Below are 25,684 nucleotides of genomic sequence, written 5' to 3'. Positions count from 1 at the left end.
TGAAAATCTTGGAAAAGTTTAGGGAGAAAAAACAGAAATGAGAATTACTCATTGACTGGTCTCAAGTGTAGTGTGCCTTTAAAAAGTATTTTCGGATTCAGTTGTAACCAAAAGCTTATTTGAAGTCAAGGTAGAAATTATAAACAGAATTTTGAGTACTTCAAACAGTATAGAAAAGAGATATACTAATAGGCTAGAATCATTCATGTGGATTTCAAATATATCCTTTCTTAAAAATGAATAGGCACCTTAATTTGGTTTTATAGACTATTTTTACCAGAAGTTAAGCATGCTGAAGACAGAAGGGTGCAAGGTTGAATCATGACAGAGCTGGAAATCTTCTCTGGTCCTAGAGTTAATGATCTTCATTTATCTGCTAAAAGACCCCAGTGAGAACACGGCCCTGAATTTGTTGTCAGAATTTGGCTCTGGGCAGGTCAGTTATTTAACCCTAAGTCTAGACTACATTGTTTGGTTAGCATTTAACCACGTAGGGACTGTAAGTTTGGGTTCATAAATAAAGAAAACGAAAAACTCTTTTTTATGAGGGAAATTTAGAAGAAAACAGGTAATTACTGCTTCTTAAATTACTATTTATCTAAATGAAATTTTAGTGTTCAGTGTAATATGCAAATATTACATTTTCAATTTTTTTTCACAAATTTTAAAATCACATTGGTTGACAGTGAAAAATAGGCATCAAGTCAAAACTCCATCAATCAAGAAATGATTTACTAGTCTGTGGTGTATCTACTTGAGAAAATGCACCACAGCAATTAAAATAAACATTAGGAAGACCATTTAGCAAACTTGAGAAACGTTCTTAATATAAATCAAAGAGAATTAGCCAGGATACATGACTGTACATATATTATGTTTTCAGTTATGTGCAAAATATGGATGCTTGTGGGAAAACAAATAGAGAATGACAGTAGTTGTTTTAGGGTGAGAGATTGGTAGTTGTTTTCTTTCCATGTATTTTTTCTGAAAATACATGTAAAGGTTGCTTTATTATTGTTGAAGTTTAATAATAATAAACTTTTAGTAAAAGCAAGAATTCAAAATTATATTCATTTTATATGTCAGTATAACTTTAAATTGCCTTTGTCCAAAAAGCAACTTATTAAAATAACTAATATCCTTATTCTTTCTAGAGACAAGGTATGTCTATTTTTATCAAGTAAATCAATATTAAAATTGTTTACCAGTTTTTAGCTTTTGCTTGATAATGAAATTATACATGAAATAATGATAATGATATTATTAAAGAAAACAAAATTCCAAACAAGAAATGGGGACATGAAAAGTAGAAATGTTTATTCAATAAAATAGACCCTCAAACGTCCTCAGTTTGTTGCTTTTATTAAAATCTGACTACATTTATGTTATTTACTGATTGAAAGTAGGTCTTTTAAAGTTTTTATTTTAAAATAGACCTTAGGGAAGGGAGAATTATGTGTTTGACTTCATTATAAATCATTAGCTATTTGACCTGTAAACATTATGGGAAAAACAGTATTCTAACAATATTAGGGAAAATGAAGGACCATTACAGAAAAGGAAAGGGAATGTAATTCTGGGAGTGGAAGAACAAAAAACCAAGAGGACGGAAGAAATTTTAAGCTTTTAACTGACCTTGGAGATTTGGATTCTATTTAGTTCTATTGTATGGCAATTTTTGTTGGACTATTTTCTTTGATTTGCTATAGACAGGATTCGGATGAGAAAGACAATGCTTGTGTCTCCTTCACAGGCTGCCTTTCACCTACTTCCTTCTGCATTTAGAAGAGCCCCTACATCTCATCCTGCAATCCCAGAAAGCTGACCCCTTCCCATCCTTATCTTGTTATGTTTTTATGCTTTAGGACAATACCCAGTCTTCCTTCTTTTTATTTCTGGTAAACTCAACTTTGCCCAGTGAAAATTAACAAACATCCCAACTCCATTAAAATTTAAAATTATATTCTCACACGAAATGCCCATTTAGCTTTGTTTGTATATTACAATATCACTTTTTAAAAATTAAGTTCTGATGCCGCATATCTTCCCAACACAGTGACAGAATAAATTGGTAAAACCTGATTCCATGGTGAGAAAGGAGTCATGTTTCTTTGAAGCAACACATCAAAATATTCAGAGAACAAGGGTTACTTCCTATAGGAATTTACAACAAAGAACACAACACACACTGAGCATTTTACTAAAATGTACATCCTATACTAAAAGTATGTCACAAGTACAGTGAACAAATGTAGCTCTCTTTTCTCCACAGGAGAGTAGGCCTGGCCAACACTGGAAGCTTTGTAATCCCTGTTTGGGGGGAAGCAATAGAAATATTGATAAACATTGCAGTTAAAATATTATTGAATTGCATTTTAATTGAAGTAGCAGTGAATATGGTGACTTTACTTGGCCTGCATTTCCAGTATAGCATTTTTACATCATTATACATTTTAGTTGTGCTTTAGAAATTTTCTTAACCCAGTGTATAGATTAGTTTATTTAATGAACCTGCTAAATTGCATTTTCAAGTCCTGGGGAAATTGTTCCTCCAAAAGAGCTTGCCATTCATCTCAAGCAGCAACTTCTACCCTGGGAGAGATCAGTCAATTGTCATATTTCTTTTCGCTCAATAGCTCTGGGTGTTTTAGCTCATGAAAAGTGTCTTAGTATCTTGGTTCACTGACTTAAGTTGCTCTGTGATTTCAACTTATAAATAAGTAATGTAGACTTTGTTTTGTGATTGAAATGAGGGGCAGGCTTAGTTGACCCTTTTGATTTTCCAGCCCTTAGTGGTATGAATCAGATTCACAACCCTTTTCAGCCTCATCCTGTCTATATCTTTTGAAGCAAACTATAATGTGTTGACATCCATGACCTGCTATTTGCTGGCAGTTCTGTGGCTCTAATGGACTTTGCTTATGCACAGAGGATGACACCTCTCTTTAACTCTGTCTCGTTTCATTTATTTTCCTTTCCAGACATCTCTTAGTATTTCCCTAGCATGTTTCCAAATCATTTTTGGACAGTGTAGCTCTCTAATGTAGAAGACAATCCTAGTACTAAGTTCTGCTTTAAAGGTGTTTTATATACAAATTTTCTTCTCCATAGTGTCATAGTTTTCATTGTTTATGAATGAATATTTGGAAACCAGCCTATCTTGTTATTATATTTCATTTACTATTTTCCAAAAAGAGATGATCACATTTCCATCTGTATGTGTAAATGAGATGTAATTTTATGAAATAACCTATTATAGAAGGTTTTAGATATTTTAAAATTTAAAACTGTTCTAGTTTTCTCATTTCTGTCTTTCACATTATTTTTATTGACTGTTTTAAAGCAGTTTTGAGAATGTAATCCATATAATGGTGTCACAGTAAACTACATAATAATCATCATTCTAAGTCAATAACACTATTTTCTTTATAGTGGACAAAGTAATAATACCTCTGGTTCACTGGCAAATAGAATATATATATCATATTTTTTTCTCTGAACCTTTTATTCTGCTCAAATGTGCTCACACAAAAATTTGTTATGTGTATGCAGTATAAATAATATGAAACTTTGAATCTATTAATTATATATTTATATAAATGAGTAAATATTCTTATACTTTTGAGTCCTTTCATTGTTTAATGGAAATGCCTTGGTTGTAGTGAATACCATTTTTCACTTTTTAGCAGAAACTTCAAAGAATTTTACTGGTATTCTTTTTTGTTAGAGAATTTTTTAATAGCTAACTACAAATATCTCTAGTCTCAATTTGCATGTCTATCCAATAGTCAGAATAGTAAAAAAGTTATCCTGATAAATATTTCCCACCAGTTCTTTAGTCAACAAAGGTTTGTCCTCATGCTATGGGCATTTCATTCAAACTCAGCCTCCTTTTTTCTGTAGTCAGCTGAGCCTTTCATTACTTAAGGAAATCCTTAGAGAGAGGTAAGGAACAATATTGATTTGTCTCTTATAGCTGCCCTCTTTAAACTAGACATACTCCTATTTTTTTTTCCTTCTGAGCTGTTTTCTGATCATACAGTAATTTTCTTTGTCCCTGATTCTGCATGGTCTATTCCTCCTTTCACACTTATGTGCTAATAAGTATCTGATGTGTTAAAGGAATATTTCTGTTCCTAAAATGGATAAATCTGTTAAATCAAGAAAAGAAATATACTTGGGAATGAAGGTCGACATAATTTCAACATATTGAAAAGCTCCTTGTTCTTTCATACCTTAAAAATGAATTCATATTAAGGGTCAGATTCTGATGCCCAGAAAGCATAGACTATATTAGCATCCTGTTTCTTTAGCGAAAAATGAATCTTCTTGAGGACAACAATGATAACAAAAACATTTATTGACATTTTTTACAAGGCCATTCTCTTAATCGTCTCACACATTTGATAGAACACTTAGGCATAAACCAATTCTCAGCCACGTTTGTATTTTGTGAAGGTTATTTGATTACCATGGGCGTGTGCCTCCACCTCCCCGTGCAGTAATTCCGCTGAAGCGTCCCAGAGTGGCTGTAACAACTCGCAGGGGGAAAGGAGCCTTTTCCATGAAAGGGGGATCAAAATCTACTGCCAGTGGATCTTCTTCATCAGGCTCTAAACGTAAGTATCTTCTTTATTTCATTTCTCTTTAAAGAAGGGGGGGGGATACTTATCACTGCATGAATGTCTATACTCAAATTAATCAATGATTATGGAGCATCTGCTGTGTACAATATATGAGAGAAATGTAAAATGTATAAGAAATGGTCTCTGCTTTCCACTACACTACACTGCAGTAGAAAACTGTTTTATTAGAGCAAATAATATGCTTTTGGCCCACCTAGCTTGTGACATATTGAAGTCTTGAAATATAACATGTTGCTTTTAATGAAGAAAAAAATTCACTTCAAAATAGAGTGAATATAGTATCTTTTCAGGGAAACAGTATGCAAATTCAATGCATGTTTTGAATATTTGAGCACTGGGATAATTAAGATAGGCAGAGTAGACAGGTTAAAAGGGTAACTTTCCATACTATTCTAAATCATGAGAATTATGTGTCTGAAAACATGTAATGTCTTAAAAAATAATATATAATTTCACATTAATTCGTAAAAAGTAGAGATACAAACTTCCCAACTAAACAGATTGCTAAATTTTTATATGAACAGATTCAGAAAACTCTAATTTATTAGTAGAATATTATTCCTAAGGAAAGGATAGCAAAATTTCTTGCATTTCTTGAGATTACATTCTACAGAGAAAAGACAGACAAGAGCAAGCAAAGTAAAATCTGAGGTGTTACACAGTAGATCATCACTATGTAAAAGAATAAAGTAGAATAAAGTTGGGAGCACTGTATTTCATTGGATGATGTATGACTGCCTCTCTGACAAGGTGGCATTTCAGCAGAGACCTCATGGAAGTAAGGGAGTGAGAGGGTGGGCTTGAAGCTATCAAGGGTAGAGTGTCTGGGTAGAGGGAAAGGTCAGTGCAGAGATCTTACATTAGAACAAGAAACCAGTGCAGCAGAGGGAGAAAGAGGAAATTAGGCAGGAAATAAGGTATAGGGAGGGCGAGTTCCAGGGCAGCTTGTCAGGCCATTGTAGGGATTTTATAGTTACTCTGCATCTCAATCTTTCAAGACAAATAAGGCAAATACTGTTATTCCAATGTCACTGATGAGTAAGCACAGAGAAGTTCACATAGTAAATGGTAGGGCCAACACTAGAACTCATGTTTTTTTTCATTTTCATCCCTATATACTATCTACTCTAGAACATTGCCTTCTGTCTTAGTGCCATCAGAAATACTAAGAAAGAACGTTCTTGAAATACTTTGTTTTTACATGAGAATGTGCAAGATTTAGTTACCGGAAGCACTAATGTTTCCAGTAACAAAGTTTTGTGCACTCAGAACTTGACTTAGCTAATATAACCTAAATAGCAAATTACATAGATTTACAGTTCCATATGTACTGACTTATACATTTATCTAATTATTCTATAAATAAAAAATGTGAATTCCCTTTTTGAGTCTTAGTAATAAAAGAAAATGAGATTCTGCAACAATCTCTAAACAGTCTTATATGCTCTCTGAGTATTGTCCAAAAACAAAGAAGTTTCTTGAATTTGGTTCTTGCTGTGGAAAATTGAACATTGAATTGCCTGCTAGGTTTATAGAAGACTTTTTTACCCTAGTAGTGTTAACTTAATTTCAAATAGAAATATCTTAAGCACCTGTGGATTCTTTGCCCTGTAGTCACTTTTAAAACAATGTTTACCAATGGAAACGTTATTGATATTTTGGCCATGGCAGTTCTACATTGTGTAAGAGTATTCCAAGCTTTGCAGAACATTTAGCATCCCTGATCTCCAAACCTGAAAGGCCAACAGCACTCCTCAGTCTTTGTAACAACAATGTGTACCCTTATACATTTCTAAATCTTCCTTAAGGAGATGGTACCACCCTGGTTTAGAACCAATGGATGGTGGCCCTTCTTGGGCAAGAGCAGTTTTGTACAACTCAGCCACTTGATTGCCATAAAACAGAGTGATACAGAGAAGAGTGGTATTTTACAGTGGTTATTTTGATATAAATATCTTAATATTCAAATGCTTAAGCATTTGGCTTTTTGGCTTTTTTGATTCAAATGCTTAAGCATTTGGCTGCATTTGGCTTTTTGATTTCTAGTTTTCTTGGGTCATGGAGAGAGAATGAGAATTATAAAATCTTTTTTAAGGATGTTATTAAGAATTTCTCTTGGTTTCATAATAATGAGATTTTGTCTGGAAAATAGGATATATTTTCTGCTTTTAGTATAATACTATGTGTTTGTTTTACCTTGTTGGTTGTATCATCCAATCCTCTGTAGAATTTGTTCTTTTGTGGCAAATTGATATGTCAAATTCTGAAAGTGATTGTTTAAAAATCCTCTACCAGATAGTGACTTTATAAAGTTCTTCTTTTCTTCAGGTTTTATTTTATATCCCACATTGCTTGGATGGTTTTTATATGATGTTTTATAATAATAAGAGGAGAAAAATTATAGCTAACTTTTTTGGTGTTTGTTCTATGATAACTATTGTTTTAACCATGTATTTTTATATATTAGTGCATATAAATTCATTTAAATATATTAATTTTACATATATTAATTCATTTGTTTCTCATAACTGCCTATAAGTGAAGTATTATTATCATTCCCATTTTATAGGTATAGAAAATGAGGCATAGAAAAGTTAAGGAATATCCCTAAAGTCACAGAGATATTTAATAACAGAGCCAGGAACTACAGCCTGGTTCTAGAGCATCTGTGTCTAGAGTATAGGCTCTTTAATCTGTGCCCTTTTCAACACTGCCTCTCTATAACTTCTTGGAGAATCGTAACTTTTATTTATATAATATCTCATTTACTATCTTTAGCCTAGAATTTTACTCTGTTTGATACTTTGCTTGATCCTTTACTGATAAGGCTGTCTTTTGGTTTGCATTTCCCTAATATATCCATTTATTCTCCACCTTTCTTTGTCGTTAGTTTCCTGGGGCAAGTGTAATAAATTATCACAAACTGAATGGTTTAACAACAGATATTTGGAGGCTGAATGTCTGAAATCAAGGTGTCAGCAGAGCTGTGCTCTGTCTCTGGAAGTTCTAGGGGACAGTTTGTTCCGTGCCTTTCTTTCAGCTTCTGGTATGCTGGCAATCTTTGGCATTTCTTGGTTTACTGACCTACCACTCCAATCTCTGCTTCCATCATCACATGGTCTTCTCCCATGTCTTTGTGTCTGTGTCTCTTTTCCTTCTCTTATGAAGACACTAGTTATATTGGATTAAGACTCACCCTAATGACCTCATTGTGATTATATCTGCAAAGATGTATTTCCAAATAAGGTCACATTTACAGGCACTGGAGATTAGGACTTCAACATATCTTTTGGTAGAATATTTTAACCCATAACACTGTCACTTTATTTTTGCATATTTCCTAAAACAACATATACCTGGATCTTGTTTTTGAAAGCAATATGAAAGTATTTTTTTTTGCAGGGAAGTTTAATACTTTTACATTTATTATATTAACAAATGTATTGGATTATATTTCTTCCATCCTAATTCCAAGTATTTAACTTATTGTTTCCTCTTTTCTTCCTTTCCTTATGCTTGCTTAATGAATTTTCTTTTAATTCCTATCTATTCCCTCTCAACTGCCTTAATTTAGTTATCTATTTTATACATAGTATCAATAGTGTATATATGTCAATCCGAATCTCCCAATTCATCCCCCCATTCTCCCTTGGTATCTGTATGTTTGTTCTCTATGTGTGTCTCTATATCTGCTTTGTAAATAAGATCATCTATACCAAATTTTTCATATTCCATATATATGCATTAATATACAACATTTGTTTTTCTCTCTCTGACTCACTTCACTCTGTATGACAGTCTCTAGGTCCATCCACATCTCTACAAATGACCTAAGTTTGTTCCATTTTATGGCTGAGTAATATTCCATTGTATATATGTACCACATCTTTATCCATTCCTCTGTTGATGGACATTTAGGTTGTTTCCATTTCCTGGATATTGTAAATAGTGCTGCTATGAACATTGGGGTGCATGTATTTTTTGAATTATGGTTTTCTCAGGGTATATGCCCAGTAGTGGGATTGCTGGGTCACATGCTAGTTCTACTTTTAGTTGTTTAAGGAACCTCCATACTGTTCTCCATAGTGGCTATATCAATTTACATTCCCACCAACAGTGCAAGAGGATTCCCTTTTCTCTACATCTTCTCCAGCATTCATTGTAGGTAGATTTGTAATCATGGCCATTCTGACTGGTGTGAGGTGATATCTCATTTTAGTTTTGATTTGCATTTCTCCAATAATTAGTGACTTTGAACATCTTTTCATGCGTTTGTTGGCCATCTGTATGTCTTCTTTGGAGAAATGTCTATTTAAGTCTTTCACCCATTTTTTGATTGGGTTGTTTGTTTTTTTTTGATATTGAGCTGCATGAGTTGCTTGTATATTTTGGAGATTAATACTTTGTTAGTTGCTTCATTTGCAAATATTTTCTCCCATTCTGAGGGTTGTCTTTTCATCTTGTTTATTGTTTCCTTTTAAGTTTAATTAGATCCCATTTATTTATTTTTGTTTTTATTCCCATTACTCTAGGTGGTGGGTCAAAAAAGATCTTCCTGTGATTTATGTCAAAGACTGTTCTGCTCATGTTTTCCTCTAAGAGTTTTGTAGTGTCTGGCCTTACAGTTAGGTCTTTAATCCATTTTGAGTTTATGTTTGTGTATGGTGTTAGGGAGTGTTCTAATTTCATTTCATTCTTTTACATGCAGCTGTACAGCTTTCCAGGCACCACTTATTTAAGAGGCTGTCTTTTCTCCATTGTATATTCTGGTCTCCTTTGCCAAGACATGAACTTTAGAAAGCTTCTATTTCATCACTCCCAAACCACCTTGCCTCCTCCTCCACCACCCTTCTCTGCCATACAAGCTCAAGTTTTATACATAAATGTTAGAGTTTTAGTTTCCAGCTTCTGTTAAATATTTATGTATTTTATATCTTTTCTTTCTCATATACTCTGTACTTAGTGCTTCTTTGACCACTCCAAGTGTCTGTTGTCATTACTACACATTAGGACTTAATTTAAAATTTTGTAAGTTTTTTTAGTTATATCCATTCTCCTTTAATTCTTAGGTTTTAGGTTGCTTCTAAAATAATTACTTCGGGTAAATGGATAATATAATTTCTGAATCTATGCATACCTACAGAAGTCTTTATTTTTCCCCACATATGCATACTTTGACTTGGTCTAAATTAGTTAACTATATTTCTTTTTCTCTTAGTATCCGATGTACAATATCCTAACATCTTAACCACTTCTAGTATTCTACTTAAATACTGATGTTTGTATCCTTCTCTATCCCTTGTTAGTATTTTCTTTATCTCAACTCAGAAATCTCAGCAAGATGTATCTAGAAGTATATCTTTTATTAATTTTCCTTTGGACTTTATGAACCTTTTGAAAATGAAGGTTCTAATCTTTTGTTGAGGGGAGAGGGATCTTCTTGGAGGTGGCGTAATGTGTGGTATCTGAGACAGAGCACTCAACATGGCAGGGCACTGCTAACATTCTCTGTATTTCCCTCAGTGGAGATTCACAGGCATTGCTTTTAGTAATATTTGTTAATTTTAAATATATATTAAACAATTCCCCCATGTTAATGTTATATTTCACAATTAGAGTATAATGAAATAATTGGTTAAACTAAACATACACGTGGTTCTTATATTAAGTGAAACCAACCAAAGCACATAAATATAATGTGTGAATTTAATGGAGAGGAAGTATATTTAACTTATTGAATGGAGAGCAGAAATGTGAAAAAAATTTGGAAATGGAGAACAAAAGAAAACATGTTGAATATTAGGTTTAACTAGCAGGGCTTTTTTTTTTTTTTTAATTAGTTTATCTTATTTATTTATTTATTTATTTATCTATTTATATTGAGACAAAATTGACATATAATATTGTGTAAGTTTAAGGTGTACATCATGTTGATTTGATACATTTATACATTGCAATGTGACTACCATCAGAGTTCTAGCTAACACCTCTATAATGTCACATAATTATCATTCATTTTTCTTTTTTTAACATCTTTATTAGAGTATAATTGCTTTACAATGGTGTGTCAGTTTCTGCCTTATAACAAAGTGAATCAGTTATACATATACATATGTTCCCCTATCTCTTCCCTCTTGCATCTCCCTCCCTCCCACCTTCAATATCCCACCCCTCTATGTGATCACAAAGCACTGAGCTGATCTCCCTGTGCTATGTGGCTGCTTCCCACTAGCTATCTATTTTATGTTTGGTAGTGTATATATGTCCATGCCACTCTCTCACTTTGTCCCAGCTTACCCTTCCCCCTTCCCGTATCCTCAAGTCCACTCTCTAGTAGGTCTGCATCTTTATTCCCATCTTGCCCCTAGGCTCTTCTGACCATTTTTGTTGTTGTTGTTTTGTTTAGACTCCATATATATGTGTTAGCATACGGTATTTGTTTTTCTCTTCCTAACTGACTTCACTCTGTATGGCAGTAACTAGGTCCATCCACCTCATACAAATAACTCAATATCATTTATTTTTATGACTGAGTAATATTGCATTGTACATATGTGCCACATCTTCTTTATCCATTCATCTGTTGATGGACACTTAGGTTGCTTCTATGTCTTGGCTATTGTAAATAGAGCTGTGATGAACATTTTGGTACATGACTCTTTTTGAATTACTGTTTTCTCAGGGTATATGCCCAGCAGTGGGATTGCCGAGTCATATGGTAATTCTATTTTTAATTTTTTAAGGAAGCTCCATACTGCTCTCCATAGTGGCTGTATCAATTTACATTCCCACCAACAGTGCAAGAGGGTTCCCTTTTCTCCACACCCTTTCCAGCATTTATTGTTTGTAGATTTTTTGATGATGGCCATTCTGACCGGTGTGAGATGATATCCCATTGTAGTTTTGATTTGCATTTCTCTAATGATTAATGTTGTTGAGCATTCTTTCATGTGTTTGTTGGCAACCTGTATATCTTCTTTGAAGAAATGCCTATTTAGGTGGTCTGCCCATTTTTGGATTGGGTTGTTTGCTTTTTTGATATTGAGCTGCATAAGCTGATGGTGTATTTTGGAGATTAATCCTTTTTCAGTTGCTTCATTTGAAAATATTTTCTCCCATTCTGAGGGTTGTCTTTTCGTCTTGTTTATGGTTTCCTTTGCTGTGCCAAAGCTTTGAAGTTTCATTAGGTCCCATTTGTTTATTTTTGTTTTTATTTCCATTTCTCTAGGAGGTGGGTCAAAAAGGATCTTGCTGTGATTTATGTCATAGAGTGTTCTGCCTGTTTTCCTCTAAGAGTTTGATGGTGTCTGGCCTTATATTTAGGTCTTTAATCCATTTTGAGTCTATTTTTGTGTATGGTGTAAGGGAGTGTTCTAATTTCATTCTTCTCCATGCAGCTGTCCAGTTTTCCCAGCACCACTTATTAAAGAGGCTGTCTTTTCTCCACTGTATATTCTTGCCTCCTTTATCAAAGATAAGGTGACCATATGTCACCTTATGGGTGGGTTTATCTCTGGGCTTTCTATCCTGTTCCATTGATCTATATTTCTGCTTTTTGTGCCAGTACCATACTGTCTTGATTCTTGCAGCTTTCTTGTATAGTCTGAAGTCAGGGAACCTGATTCCTCCAGCTCCATTTTCTTTCTCAAGTTTGCTTTGGCTATTCGGGATCTTTTGTGTTTCCATACAAATTGTGAAATATTTTGTTCTAGTTCTGTGAAAAAGGCCAGTAGTAGTTTCATAGGGATTGCACTGAATCTGTAGATTGCTTTGGGTAGTAGAGTCATTTTCACAATGTTGATTCTTCCAATCCAAGAACATGGTATATCTCTCCATCTATTTGTATCATCTTTAACTTCTTTCATCAGTGTCTTATAATTTTCGGCATAGAGGTCTTTTGTCTCCTTAGGTAGGTTTATTCTTAGGGATTTTATTCTTTTTGTTGCAATAGTAAATGGGAGTGTTTTCTTAATTTCTCTTTCAGATTTTTAATCACTAATGTATAGGAATGCAAGAGATTTCTGGGCATTAATTTTGTATCCTTCTACTTTACCAAATTCTTTGATTAGCTCTAGTAGTTTTCTGGTAGCATCTTAACGATTCTCTATGTAGAGTATCATGTCATCTGCAAACAGTGACAGCTTTATTCCTTCTTTTCCAGTTTGGAATCCTTTTATTTCTTTTTTTTTTCTCTGACTGCTGTGTCTAAAACTTCCAAAACTTTGTTGAACAATACTGGTGAGAGTGGGCAACATTTTCTTGTTCCTAACCTTAGAGGAAATGGTTTCAGTTTTTCACCATCGAGGACGATGTTGACTGTGGGTTTGTCATATATGGCCTTTATTATGTTGAGGAAAGTTCCTTCTATGCCTACTTTCTGGAGGATTTTTATCATAAATGGGTGTTGAATTTTGTCAAAAGCTTTCTCTGCATCTATTGAGATGATCATATGTTTTTTCTCCTTCAATATGTTAATATGGTGTATCACATTGATTGATTTGCATATACTGAAGAATCCTTGCATTCCTGGGTTAAACCCCACTTGATCATGGTGAATGATCTTTTTAATGTGCTGTTGGATTCTCTTTGCTAGTATTTTGTTGAGGATTTTTGCATTTATGTTCATCAGTGATATTGGCCTGTAGTTTTCTTTCTTCATGACATCTTTGTCTCGTTTTGGTATCAGACTGATGGTGGCCTAGTAGAATGAGTTTGGGAGTCTTCCTCCCTCTGCTGTATTTTGGAAGAGTTTTAGAAGGATAGGTGTTAGCTCTTCTCTAAATGTTTGATAGAATTCGCCTGTGAAGCCATCTGGTCCTGGGCTTTTCTTTGTTGGAAGTTTTTTTTATCACAGGTTCACATTCAGTGCTTGTGTTTGGTGAGTTCATATTTTCTCTTTCTTCCTGGTTCAGCTTGGAAGTATGTGCATGTCTAAGAATTTGTGCATTTCTTCCAGGTTGTCCATTTTATTGGCACATAGTTGCTTGTAGTAATCTCTCATGATCCTTTGTATTTCTGCAGTGTCAGGTGTTACTTCTCCTTTTTCATTTCCGGGTCTATTGATTTAAGTCTTCTCCCTTTTTTTCTTGATAAGTATGGCTAAAGGTTTATCAATTTTGTTTATCTTCTCAAAGAACCAGCTTTTAGTTTTATTGATCTTTGCTATCATTTCCTTCATTTCATTTTCATTTATTTCTGATTTGATCTTTTTGATTTCTTTCCTTCTGCTAACTTTGGGGGGGGGGGTTGTTCTTCTTTCTCTAATTCCCTTAGGTTTAAGGTTAGGTTGTTTATTTGAGATGTTTCTTGTTTCTTAAAGCAGGCTTGTAGAGCTATAAACTTCCCTCTGAGAACTGCTTTTGCTACATCCCATAGATTTTGGGTCATTCTGTTTTCATTGTCATTTGTTTCTAGGTATTTTTTGATTTCATCTTTGAGTTATTAATTGATCTCTTGGTTACTAAGTAGTTTGTTGTTTAGCCTCCATGTGTTTGTATTTTTTACAGATTTTTTCCTGTAATTGATATCTACTCTCATAGCATTGTGATCACAAAAGATACTTGATATGATTTCAATTTTCTTAAATTTACCAAGGCTTGATTTGTGACCCAAGATATGATCTATACTGGAGAGTATTCCATGAGCACTTGAGAAGAAATTGTATTCTGTTGTTTTTGGATGGATTGTCCTATAAATATCAATTAAGTCCATCTTCTTTAATTTATCATTTAAAGCTTGTGCTTTCTTCTTTATTTTCATTTTGGATGATCTGCTTAGTGGTGAAAGTGGAGTGTTATAGTCCCCTACTATGATTGTCTTACTGTCAATTTCCCCTTTTATGGCTGTTAGTATTTGCCTTAAGTATTGAGGTGCTCCTATGTTGAGTGCATAAATATTTACAATTGTTATATCTTCTTCTTGGACTGATCCCTTGATCATTATGTAGTGTCCTTTTTTGTCTCTTGTAATAGTGTTTATTTTAAAGTCTATTTTGTCTGATATGAGAATTGCTACTCCAGCTTTCTTCTGATTTCCATTTGCATGGAATATATTTTTCCATCCCCTAGCTTTCAGTCTGTATGTGTCCCTAGGTCTGAAGTCGGTCTCTTGTAGACAGCATATATATGGGTCTTGTTTTTGTATCCATTCAGCCAGTCTATGTCTTTTGGTTGGAGCATTTAATCCATTTACATTTAAGATAATTTTTGATATGTACGTTCCTATTCCCATTTTCTTAATTGTTTTGGGTTCATTATTGTAGGTCTTTTCTTTCTCTTGTGTTTCCTGCCTAGAGAAGTTCCTTTAGCATTTGTTGTAAAGCTGGTTTGGTGGTGCTGAATTCTCTTAGCTTTTGCTTGTCTGTAAAGCTTTTAATTTCCCTGTCAAATCTGAATGAGATCCTTGCTGGGTAGAGTAATCTTGGTTGTAGGTTTTTCTCTTTCATCACTTTAAATATGTCCTGCCACTCCCTTCTGGCTTTCAGAGTTTCTGCTGAAAGATCAGCTGTTATCCTTACGGGGATTCCCTTATGTGTTACTTGTTGTTTTTCCCTTGCTGCTTTTAATATTTGTTCTTTGTATTAAAATTTTGATTAATATGTGTCTTGGCATGTTTCTGTTTGGATTTATCCTGTATGGGACTCTCTGTGCTTCCTGGACTTGATTAACTATTTCCTTTCCCATATTAGGGAAGTTTTCAACTGTAATCTCTTCAAATATTTTCTCAGTCCCTTTCTTTTTCTCTTCTTCTTCTGGGACCCTTATATTTCGAATGTTGGTGCATTTAATGTTGCCCCAGAGGTCTCTGAGACTGTCCTCTCTTCTTTTCATGCTTTTTTCTTTATTCTGCTCTGCAGTATTTATTTCCACTATTTTATCTTCCAGGTCACTTATCCATTCTTCTGCCTCAGTTATTCTGCTATTGCTCCCTTCTAGAGAATTTTTAATTTCATTTTTTGTGTTCTTCATCACTTTTTGTTTCTTCTTTAGTTCTTTTAGGTCCTTGTTAAACTTCCCTTGTATTTTCTCCATTCTATTTCCAAGATTTTGGATTATCTTTACTGTCATTATTATGTATTCTTTTTCAGGCAGACTGCCTATTTCCTCTTCATTTGTTAGGTCTGGTGGGTTTTTGCCTTACTCCTTCATCTGCTGTGTGATTCTCTGCCTTCTCATTTTGCTTAACTTACTGTGTTTGGGGTCTCCTTTTTGCAGGCTGCAGGTTCGTAGTTTTCATTGGTTTTGGTGTCTGTTCCCAGTGGCTAAGGTTGGTTCAGTGGGTTGTGTAGGCTTCCTGCTGAAGGGGACTAGTGCCTGTGTTCTGGTGGATGAAGCTGGATCTTGTCTTTCTAGTGGTCAGGTCCACATCTGGTGGTGTGTTTTGGGGTGTCTGTGGCCTTATTATGATTTTAGGCAGCCTATATGCTAATTGATGGGGTGTGTTCCTGTCTTGATAGTTGTTTGGCATAGGGTGCCCTGCACTGTAGCTTGCTGGTTGTTTATTTGGACTGGGTCTTGGCGTTGAGGTGGAGATCTCTGGAAGATTCTGCCATTTGATCTTACATGGAACTGGGAGGTCTCTTGTGGACCAGTGTCCTGAACTTGGCTCACCCATTTCAGTGGCACAGCCCTGACACCTAGCTGGACCCCCAAGAGCCTGTCCTCCACATGGCTGAGAGTAAAAGGGAGGAAAAAAAGAAAGAAAGAAGAAGATAAAATAAAATAAATTTATTAAAATAAAAATAAAGAATAATTATTAAGAAAAAAAATTTTTTTAAGTAATAAAAAAATGGACAGACAGAACCCTAGGACAACAGTACAAGCAAAGTTATACACACAATATCACACACAAAAGCATACACATACACACTCACAAAAAGAGAAATGGGGAAATATATATATATATCATTGCTCCCAAAGTCCCCCTTCTCAATTTGGGATGATTCATTGTCCATTCAGGTATTTCACAGATGCAGGGCACATCAAGTTGATTGTGGAGATTTAATCCACTGCTCCTGAGGCTGCTGGGAGAGATTTTCCTCTCTCTTCTTTGTTAGCACAGCTTCCAGGGTTCAGCTTTGGATTTGGACCCGCCTCTGCGTGTAGGTCGCCTGAGGGAGTCTCTTCTTCGCTCAGACAGGACGGGGTTAAAGGAGCAGTTGATTAGGGGGCTCTGGCTCACTCAGGCCTGGGGGAGGGAGGGGTATGGAGTACCGGGCGAGCCTGCGGCAGCAGAGGCCAGCATGACGTTGCACCAGCCTGAGGCGCGCCGTGCGATCTCCTGGGGAAGTTGTCCCTGGATCACAGGACCCTGGCAGTGACGGGCAGCACAGGCTCCCGGGAGGGGAGGTGTGGATAGTGACCTGTGCTCACACACAGGCTTCTTGGTGGCGACAGCAGCAGCCTTATTATCTCAAGCCCATCTCTGTGGTCTGCGCTGATAGCTGCAGCTCACGCCAGTCACTGGAGCTCCTTTAAGCAGCGTTCTTAATCCCCTCTCCTCACGCACCAGGAAACAAAGAAATAAGAAAAAGTCTCTTGTCTCTTCGGCAGCTCCAGACTTTTTCCCAGACTCCCTCCCGGCTAGCCGTGGTGCACTAGCCCCTTCAGGCTGTGTTCACGCCGCTAGTCCTCTCCCTGTTATCCTACCGAAGCCCGACCCTCAGCTCCCAGACCCCGCCCACCCCGGCGGGTAAGCAGATAAGCCTGTTGGGCTGGTGAGTGCCGGTCGGCAACGATCCTCTGTGCGGGAATCTCTCCACTTTGCCCTCTGCACCCCTGTTGCTCCATTCTCCTCCGTGGCTTCGAAGCTCCCTCCTCCGCCCCCCGCAGTCTCCACCTGCGAAGGGGCTTCCTAGTGTGTGGAAACCTTTCCTCCTTCACAGCTCCCTCCCACTGGTGCAGGTTCTGTCCCTATTCTTTTGACTCTGTTTATTCTTTTTACTTTTGCCCTACCCAGGTACGTAGGGAGTTTCTTGCCTTTTCGGAGGTCTGAGGTCTTCTGCCAGCATTCAGTAGGTGTTCTGTAGGAGTTGTTCCACATGTAAATGTATTTCTGATGTATGTGTGGGGAGGAAGGTGATTTCCCGTCTTATTCTTCTGCCATCTTGAAGCTCCTCCGACCTTTTAAAAAAGAGATCTTTGTCGTGAGGGGCAAGCGTAAGACATAAACAAAGTTAACATCCGTATCAATTCCTCACAGACACAGGGAGAGATTGCCTGCCAGAAACTCAGTGAAATATAAAAAGATCAATCCATAAAATGAGATGAAAGACAGAAATCTTTCCCGAAGTGATTCATTCAGCTTCAAAAACAGAATAATCAAAATTACTCAGAAGCAAACTATTTCCATTAAGAATGTGGTCTGGGAGTTGGACAAACTAGCTTTTGAGTCAAGTAGTGCTGTGGATTGATGGCTGGATTTTACACTCTGTAAAACTACATTTTCTCATCTTCCAAATGGACATGAGGATACTCAGCTCATATCTGAGTTTATGGATAAAATGTTAGTAAATCCATAGAAGTAAAGTAATTTCAGACCTACTACAGAAAAGAGAAAATATGAAATCTGCTATAGAACTAGTAGATAAAAGATGATAGGGACAGATACCAAGACTTGAGACAGAAGGCATTAGAGCAGGTCTGGGAGAGCTCACTATAAGTGAGTCTGACTGACTAAGAAAGCTGGGGTCATCAGAGATAAGGATACTGCTATATCTTCTGTGACTGCATTAATAACTATAAATTGAATGTCTTTGGGCTAAGGTACAATTTTTTTTAACTTCGATTTTTTTTCAGGAGCCTCCATACTATTTTCCATAGTGGCTACACCAATTTAATTCCCACTAGCAGTGCACGACGGTTGCTTTTTTCTCCACATGTTCCTCAACATTTATCTCTTGTCTTTTTGATAATAACCATCCTAACAGATATAACGTGATACTTCACTGTGGTTTTGATTTGCATTTACCTGATGATTAATGATGCTGAGCATCTTTTCATCTACCTGTTGGCCATCTGTATGTCTTTTTTGGAAAAATGTCTGTTCATATCCTCTCCCCACTTTTTGATCAGATTATTTTTTTGCTATTGAGTAGTATGAGTTCTTTGTATATTTTGCATATTGGCCCCTTATCAGATATGATTTACAATTATTTTCTCCCATTTAGTAGGTTGCCTTTTCATTTTGTTGATGGTTTCCTTTGCTGTACAGAAGCTTTTAAATTTGATGTAGTCCCATCTGTTTATTTTTCTTTTGTTGCTTTTGCTTTTGGTGTCATATTCAAAAAATCATTGCCAAGACCTATGTCAAGGAGGTTACTGCCTGCATTTTCTTCTAGGAGCTTTATGGTTTTAAGTCTTACATTCAAGTCTTTAATCCATTTAGAGTTATTTTTTGTGTGTGGTATAAGATTGTGGTCCAGTTTCATTCTTTTGCATGAGCTTGTCCAATTTTCCCAACACCATTTTTTGAAGAGACTGTTCTTTCCCCATTGTACATTCTTTGCTCTTTTGTCATAAATTAATTGACCATATATTCATGGGTTTATTTCTGGGCTGTCTATTCTATTCATTGATCTACATGTCTGTTGTCATGCAATACTATTTTGTTTTGAATATTATAGCTTTGGAATATAGTTTGAAATCAGGGAGCATGATGCCTTCAGCCTTGTTCTTCTTTCTTAAAATTGATTTAGTTATTCAGGGCCAATTTGTGGTTCCATACAAATTTTAGGATTGCTTGTTCTATTTGTTCTTCTACAAACAATCTAGTCTTTCTTATGTGTAATCAGTGGGAAATTTTTCCATGTATCTTTTCCTTTTGACATATTTGGACTCCAACTTCTGTCCTCTTTGTTTTTTACTGTTCTTTTTTTTTTTTTTCTATTTTTCCTCTTTATTGTGAGATAGTTTCTTTCAACTTTTGCTCTCCCAACTTTGCTTTTTAGCAATTTTACTACTAACACATTTTTATTCAGAAATCAAGTTTTTAATTTCTAGAAATCCTTGTTTGAAATTGCTTCTGTTTAAGTGTTAAGGCCATGGCATTTTTATTAACATTTTCTAACATTGGTTTTACATCCTCAGTATCCACTTAGTCCAGTTATTTGCCTCATCTCCCTCCTACAATTTATTCTGTAAATCACTTTCTTTCTTGGAGAATTCCTCAACATCTGTGCACCTCAAGCTATTTTTGTCTCTCAGTAAGTGAGGGGCTATAAGCCAATGTGATTTCTTATCAAATTGACTAGTAGCTATCTTGGACCTCTCTTTTGACATGTGAGAATTTCCTTGTTCTCAGGTATAAACTGAGATAGATATCCACTCAACAGTGCATTTCCCCTCAGGGAATGCCTCTGGTGTCAACGGGACTCTCAGACTCTCCAAGGACTATACATTGCAAGGTGCTAGGTATAGTCCTTTCATCACTCTACTGAATCCCTCTCCTCTTCCCCCACCCACCCAGGGCACAATAACATTCCAGCCTTCTGGCAGAGGCAAACAAGCCCTATTTTGAACCCCTATATACTTGGCTTCTTTCCTTGCCACTGTATGTTCAAATACTCCAATTCCATGCCTCCACCTTCTTTCAGAGGACATGGGGTCTTAGGTATATATGGATGTTCTTCCAGTTTCCATGTCAGCCATAATTTATCTTGCTTTATAATTTAAATTAATATTGTTTTGGGGGTTGAGGCACCAAAACATAGACTGTATTCATGTTTCTATCCCTCAGAAATCCCCAGATACTGAAAAATCTAATGATGTTTTTTCTTATATTGGAATAAATCAGTAATGAAAGGATGTTTATAAAAAGCAAATTGCCAAAGTCAGCTACTTGCAGACAAAATGAAAACTACGCTTTTGTAAGGACTATCTAGTAAAATAATTATTTGAAATACATTATGGATGTATTAATTCTCAAATTATGTTAAATAAACTTATTAGCACAGAAAGGCAACAGACTGATCAATTCTGTGTATGCTTCATATAGTTCTATGTATTTAAAGGCTCAATTCACAAAAATTAACTTTAGTGTTATTTTAGTGAAATATAAATCTAAACAAGATTTGTATATAATTCACTGGCAAGCATAACCAGAATCACAATTGCACATTCTCTCTAAAAGCATATTGGCAGACAATATTATTTATACATACACACAGATAAATATGTATGTATATTTGTGTGTATATAAGTATTCATTATTTGATAGTACTTCTGTAATTAGCCTGGTATGTAAGAATAACAATAATTTTCAAATTCAAATCACACAAAAAATTTGAGTGAAGTGTGAAATACACTGTGTTAATATTGGCTTAAGTGAATGAATATTTACTGAGGTATACAGTTTGGTCTTTTATTAATAGTTGTTTCCCAGTACTTAATGACTTGGCAAGTTTAAGGGAGGAAATTAATGTTATAGCTTGGACAATTTGACTTTCTTATTTCAGAGTTCTTAATAGTACTAAATTCCACTGAGGAGAAAAACCATAAAAAGACAAAATATATTAATGCTATAATTTGCCAAAGTTGAATAATGATAAGTGTTTAAAATGGATTGCTCTTTTTAAAAAAAGTAGATTACCACTAGGTATTTCTGTCCCTTTTCAAATCAACTTGAACTAATACTATAATCAACTTGTCCTGTCCCACATCATGGAATCAAAAGATAAAGATGTGATATTGCTAATAAACACTTTACAAAATAGAAAACGTGAACACCTATGACCTTTAGCTGAGTTTTTAGTTGAAAAACCAGTGGCTTCTGAAAAAAATACAATATTAAATCAATTTCTTTAAATAATTAATTTAAATTCTAATGTCTATCAAGAGAAATCCTAGTAAGTTCTGATGCCTTTGGTGTCCTGTCAATGCACTTTTAGTGACAGGACAGGTGAAAGACGGATATAAAATCCCTGAAGTGCCTAACAGGCAAATAAAGGCAGTTCAATTAAATTTAAGAAGTAGTAGTTGTGGAACTTCCCTGGCAATTCAGGGGTTTAGACTTCGCCTTCCAATGCAGGGAGTGCAGGTTTGATCCCTGGTCAGGGAGCTAAGATCCCACATGCCTCGTGGCCAAAACAAACAAACAAACAAACAAAAATCATAGAAGCAATATTGTATCAAATTCAATAAAGCCTTCAAAAGTAAAAAACAGTAGTAGTTGAGAACATATCTTAACACTAAGGAAGTGTTGCGTTGGTTTATTCACCCCAAATGCACATAATTGCTTTACAAGGTTGTGTTACTTTCTGCTATATAACAAAGTGAATCAGCTATACGTATACATATATTCCCATATACCCTCTCTCTTGCATCACCATCACACCCTCCCTATTCCACCCCTCTAGGTGGACACAAAGCACCAAGCTGATCTCCCTGTGCCATGCGGCTGCTTCTCACTAGCTATCTATGTTATATATGGTAGTGTATATATGTACATGCCACTCTCTCACTTTGTCCCAGCCTACCCTACCCCTCCCTGTGTCCTTAAGTCCATTTTCTACGTCTATATCTTTATTCCTGTCCTGCCCCTAAGTTCTTCAGAACCTTTTTTTTTTTTTTAGATTCCATATATATGTGTTAGCATACGGTATTTGTTTTTCTCTTTCTGACTTACTTCACTCTGTATGACAGACTCTAGGTCCATCCACCTCACTTACAAATAACTCAGTTTCATTTCTTCTTATGGCACAGTAATATTCCATTGTATATATGTGCGATATCTTCCTTATCCATTCATCTGTTGATGGACACTTAGGTTGCTTCCATGTCATGGCTATTGTAAATAGTGCTGCAATAAATATTGTGTTATATGTCTCTCTTTTTTTTTTTTTTTTTTTTTTTTGCGGTACATGGGCCTGTCACTGTTGTGGCCTCTCCTGTTGTGGAGCACAGGCTCTGGACGTGCAGGCTCAGCAATCATGTCTCACAGGCCCAGCCGCTCCATGGCATGTGGGATCTTCCCGGACCAGGGCACAAACCCATGTCCCCTGCATTAGCAGGCGGACTCTCAACCACTGCACCACCAGGGAAGCCCAACACGTCTCTTTTTGAATTACGGTTTTCTCAGGATATAGGCCAATAGTGGGATTGCTGGGTCATATGGTAGTTCTATTATTAGTTTTCTAAGGAAACTCCATACCGTTCTCCATAGTGGCTGTATCAATTTACATTCCCACCAACAGTGCAAGAGGGTTCCCTTTTCTCCACACCCTCTCCAGCATTTACTGTTTTTCAATTTTTTGATGATGGCCATTCTGACTGGTGTGAGGTGATACCTCATTGTAGTTTCGATTGGCATTTCTCTGAAGATTAGTGATGTTGAGCATCCTTTCATGTGTTTGTTGGCAATCTGTACACCTTCTTTGGAGAAATGTCTATTTAGGTGGTCTGCCCATTTTTGGATTGGGTTGTCTGTGTTTTTGATACTGAGCTGCAGGAGATGCTTGTGTGTTTTGGAGATTAATCCTTTGTCAGTTGCTTCATTTGCAAATATATTCTCCCATTTTGAGGGTTGTCTTTTTGTCTTGTTTATGGTTTCCTTTGCTGTGCAAAACCTTTTAAGTTTCATTAGGTCCCATTTGTTTATCATTGTTTTTATTTCCATTTCTCTAGGAGGTGGTCAAAATGGATCTTGCTGTGAATTATGTCATAGAGTATTCTGCCCCTGCTTTTCTCTATGAGTTTTATAGTGGCTGGCCTTACATTTAGGTCTTTAATCCATTTTGAGTTTATTTTTGTGTATGGTGTTAGGGAGTATTCTAATTTCATTCTTTTACATGTAGCTGTCCAGTTTTCCCAGAACCACTTATTGAAGAGGCTGTCTTTTCTCCATTGTATATTCTTGCCTCCTGTATCAAAGGTACAGTGACTGTATGTACCTGAATTTATCTCTGGGCTTTCTATCCTGTTCCATTTATCTATATTTCTGTTTTTGTGCCAGTACTATACTCTATTGATTACTGTAGCTTTGTACTATAGTCTGAAGTCAGGGAGACTGATTCTTGCAGCTCTGTTTTTCTTTATCAAGATTGCTTTGGCTATTCGGGGTCTTTTGTGTTTCCATACAAATTGGGAATTTTTTTTGTTCTACTTCTGTAAAAAATGCCATTGGTAGTTGATAGGAATTGCATTGAATCTGTAGATTGTTTGAGGTGGTATAGTCATTTTCACAACGTTGATTCTTCCAATCCAAGAACATGGTATATCTCTCCATCTGCTGGTATCATCTTTAATTTCTTTCATCAGTGTCTTACAGTTTTCTGCATACAGGTCTTTTTTCTCCTTAGGTAGGTTTATTCCTAGGTATTTTATTCTTTTTGTTGCAATGGTAAATGGGAGTGTTTCTTTAATTTCTCTTTCAGATTTTTCATCATTATTGCATAGGAATGCAAGAGATTTCTGTGCATTAATTTTATATTCAGCTACTTTGCCAAATTCATTGATTAGCTCTAGTAGTTTTCTGGTAGCTTCCTTAGTATTCTCTAAATATAGTATCATGTCATCTGCAAACAGTGACAGTTACTTCTTCTTTTCCAATTTTAATTCCTTTTATATTTTTTCTTCTCTGATTGCTGTGGCTAAAGCTTCCAAAAGTATGTTGAATAATAGTGTTGAGAGTGGGCAACCTTGTCTTGTTCCTGATCTTAGTGGAAATGGTTTCATTGTTTCACCATTGAGAATGATGCTGGCTGTGGGTTTGTTATATATGACCTTTATTATGTTGAGGTAAGTTCCCTCTATGCATACTTTCTGGAGGGCTTTTATCAAACATGGCTGTTGAATTTTGTCGAAAGGTTTTTCTGCATCTATTGAGATGATCATATGATTTTTATCCTTCAATTTGTTAATATGGTGTATCACAATGATTGATTTGTGTATACTGAAGAATCCTTGCATTCATGGGATAAACCACACTTGATCATGGTGTATGATCCCTTTAATGTGCTATTGGTTTCTGTTTGCTAGTATTTTGCTGAGGACTTTTGCATCTATGTTCATCAGTGATATTGGCCTGTAGTTTTCTTTTCTTGTTACATATTTGTCTGGTTTTGCTATCAGGGTAATGTTGGCCTCATAGAATGAGTTTGGGAGTGTTTCTCCCTCTGCTATAATTTGGAAGATTTTGAGAAAGATAGGTGTTTGCTCTTCTCTAAATGTTTGATAGAATTTGCCTGTGAAGCCATCTGGTCCTGGGCTACTGTTTGTTGGAAGATTTTTAATCACAGTTTCAATTTCAGTGCTTGTGGTTGGTCTGTTTATATTTTCTATTTCTTTCTGGTTCAGTGTAAGAAGATTGTACTTTTCTAAAAATTTGTCCATTTCTTCCAGGTTGTCCATTTTATTGGCATATAATTGGTTGTAGTAATCTCTCATGTTCCTTTGTATTTCTGTAGTGTCAGTTGTGACTTCTCCTTTTTCATTTCTAAGTCTATTGATTTGAGTCTTCTCCCTTTTTTTCTTGATGAGTCTGGCTAATGGTTTATCAATATTTTTTATCTTCTCAAAGAACCAGCTTTTAATTTTATTGATCTTTGCTATCGTTTCCTTCATTTCCTTTCCGTTTATTTCTGATATGATCTTTTTGACTTCTTTCCTTCTGCTATCTTCAGGTTTTTTTGTTTCTCTTTCTCTAATTTCATGAAGTGTAATGTTAGGTTGTTTATTTGAGATTTTTCTTGTTAATTGAAGTAGGATTTTATTGCTATAAACTTCCCTCTTAGAAATGTTTTTGCTACATCCCAGAGGTTTTCGGTCATCATGTTTCATTGTCATTTGTTTCTAGGTATTTTTAATTTCCTCTTTGATTTCTTCTGTGATGTCTTGGTTAATTAGTAATGTATTGTTTAGCCTCCATGTGTCTGTATTTCTTACAGATTTTTTTCCTGTATTTGATATCTAGTCTCATACCATTTTGGTTGGAAAAGATACTTGATATGATTTCAATAATCTTAACATTACCAAGGCTTGACTTGTGACCCAAGATATGCTCTATCCTGGAGAATGCTCCATGAGCTGTTGAGAAGAAAGTGT

General features: G+C 35.6%; 1 protein-coding gene across 1 annotated transcript in view; it reads left to right on the top strand.

Moving 5' to 3' along the window:
- RALYL (RALY RNA binding protein like) overlaps positions 1-25,684 on the top strand; it is a gene marked incomplete at its 3' end in the record, with an annotated part of 509,450 nt that overhangs the window by 403,090 nt on the left and 80,676 nt on the right. The window contains exon 5 of the mRNA XM_082674672.1: positions 4,459-4,619. Within this exon, the coding sequence (XP_082530798.1) occupies positions 4,459-4,619 (161 nt within the window). The remainder of the gene's footprint in view (positions 1-4,458; positions 4,620-25,684) is intronic.

This window comes from Grampus griseus, assembly GCF_964374135.1.
Source record: "Grampus griseus genome assembly, chromosome: 17".
NCBI lineage: Eukaryota > Metazoa > Chordata > Mammalia > Artiodactyla > Delphinidae > Grampus > Grampus griseus.
This window is presented reverse-complemented; position numbering and strand designations above follow the sequence as displayed.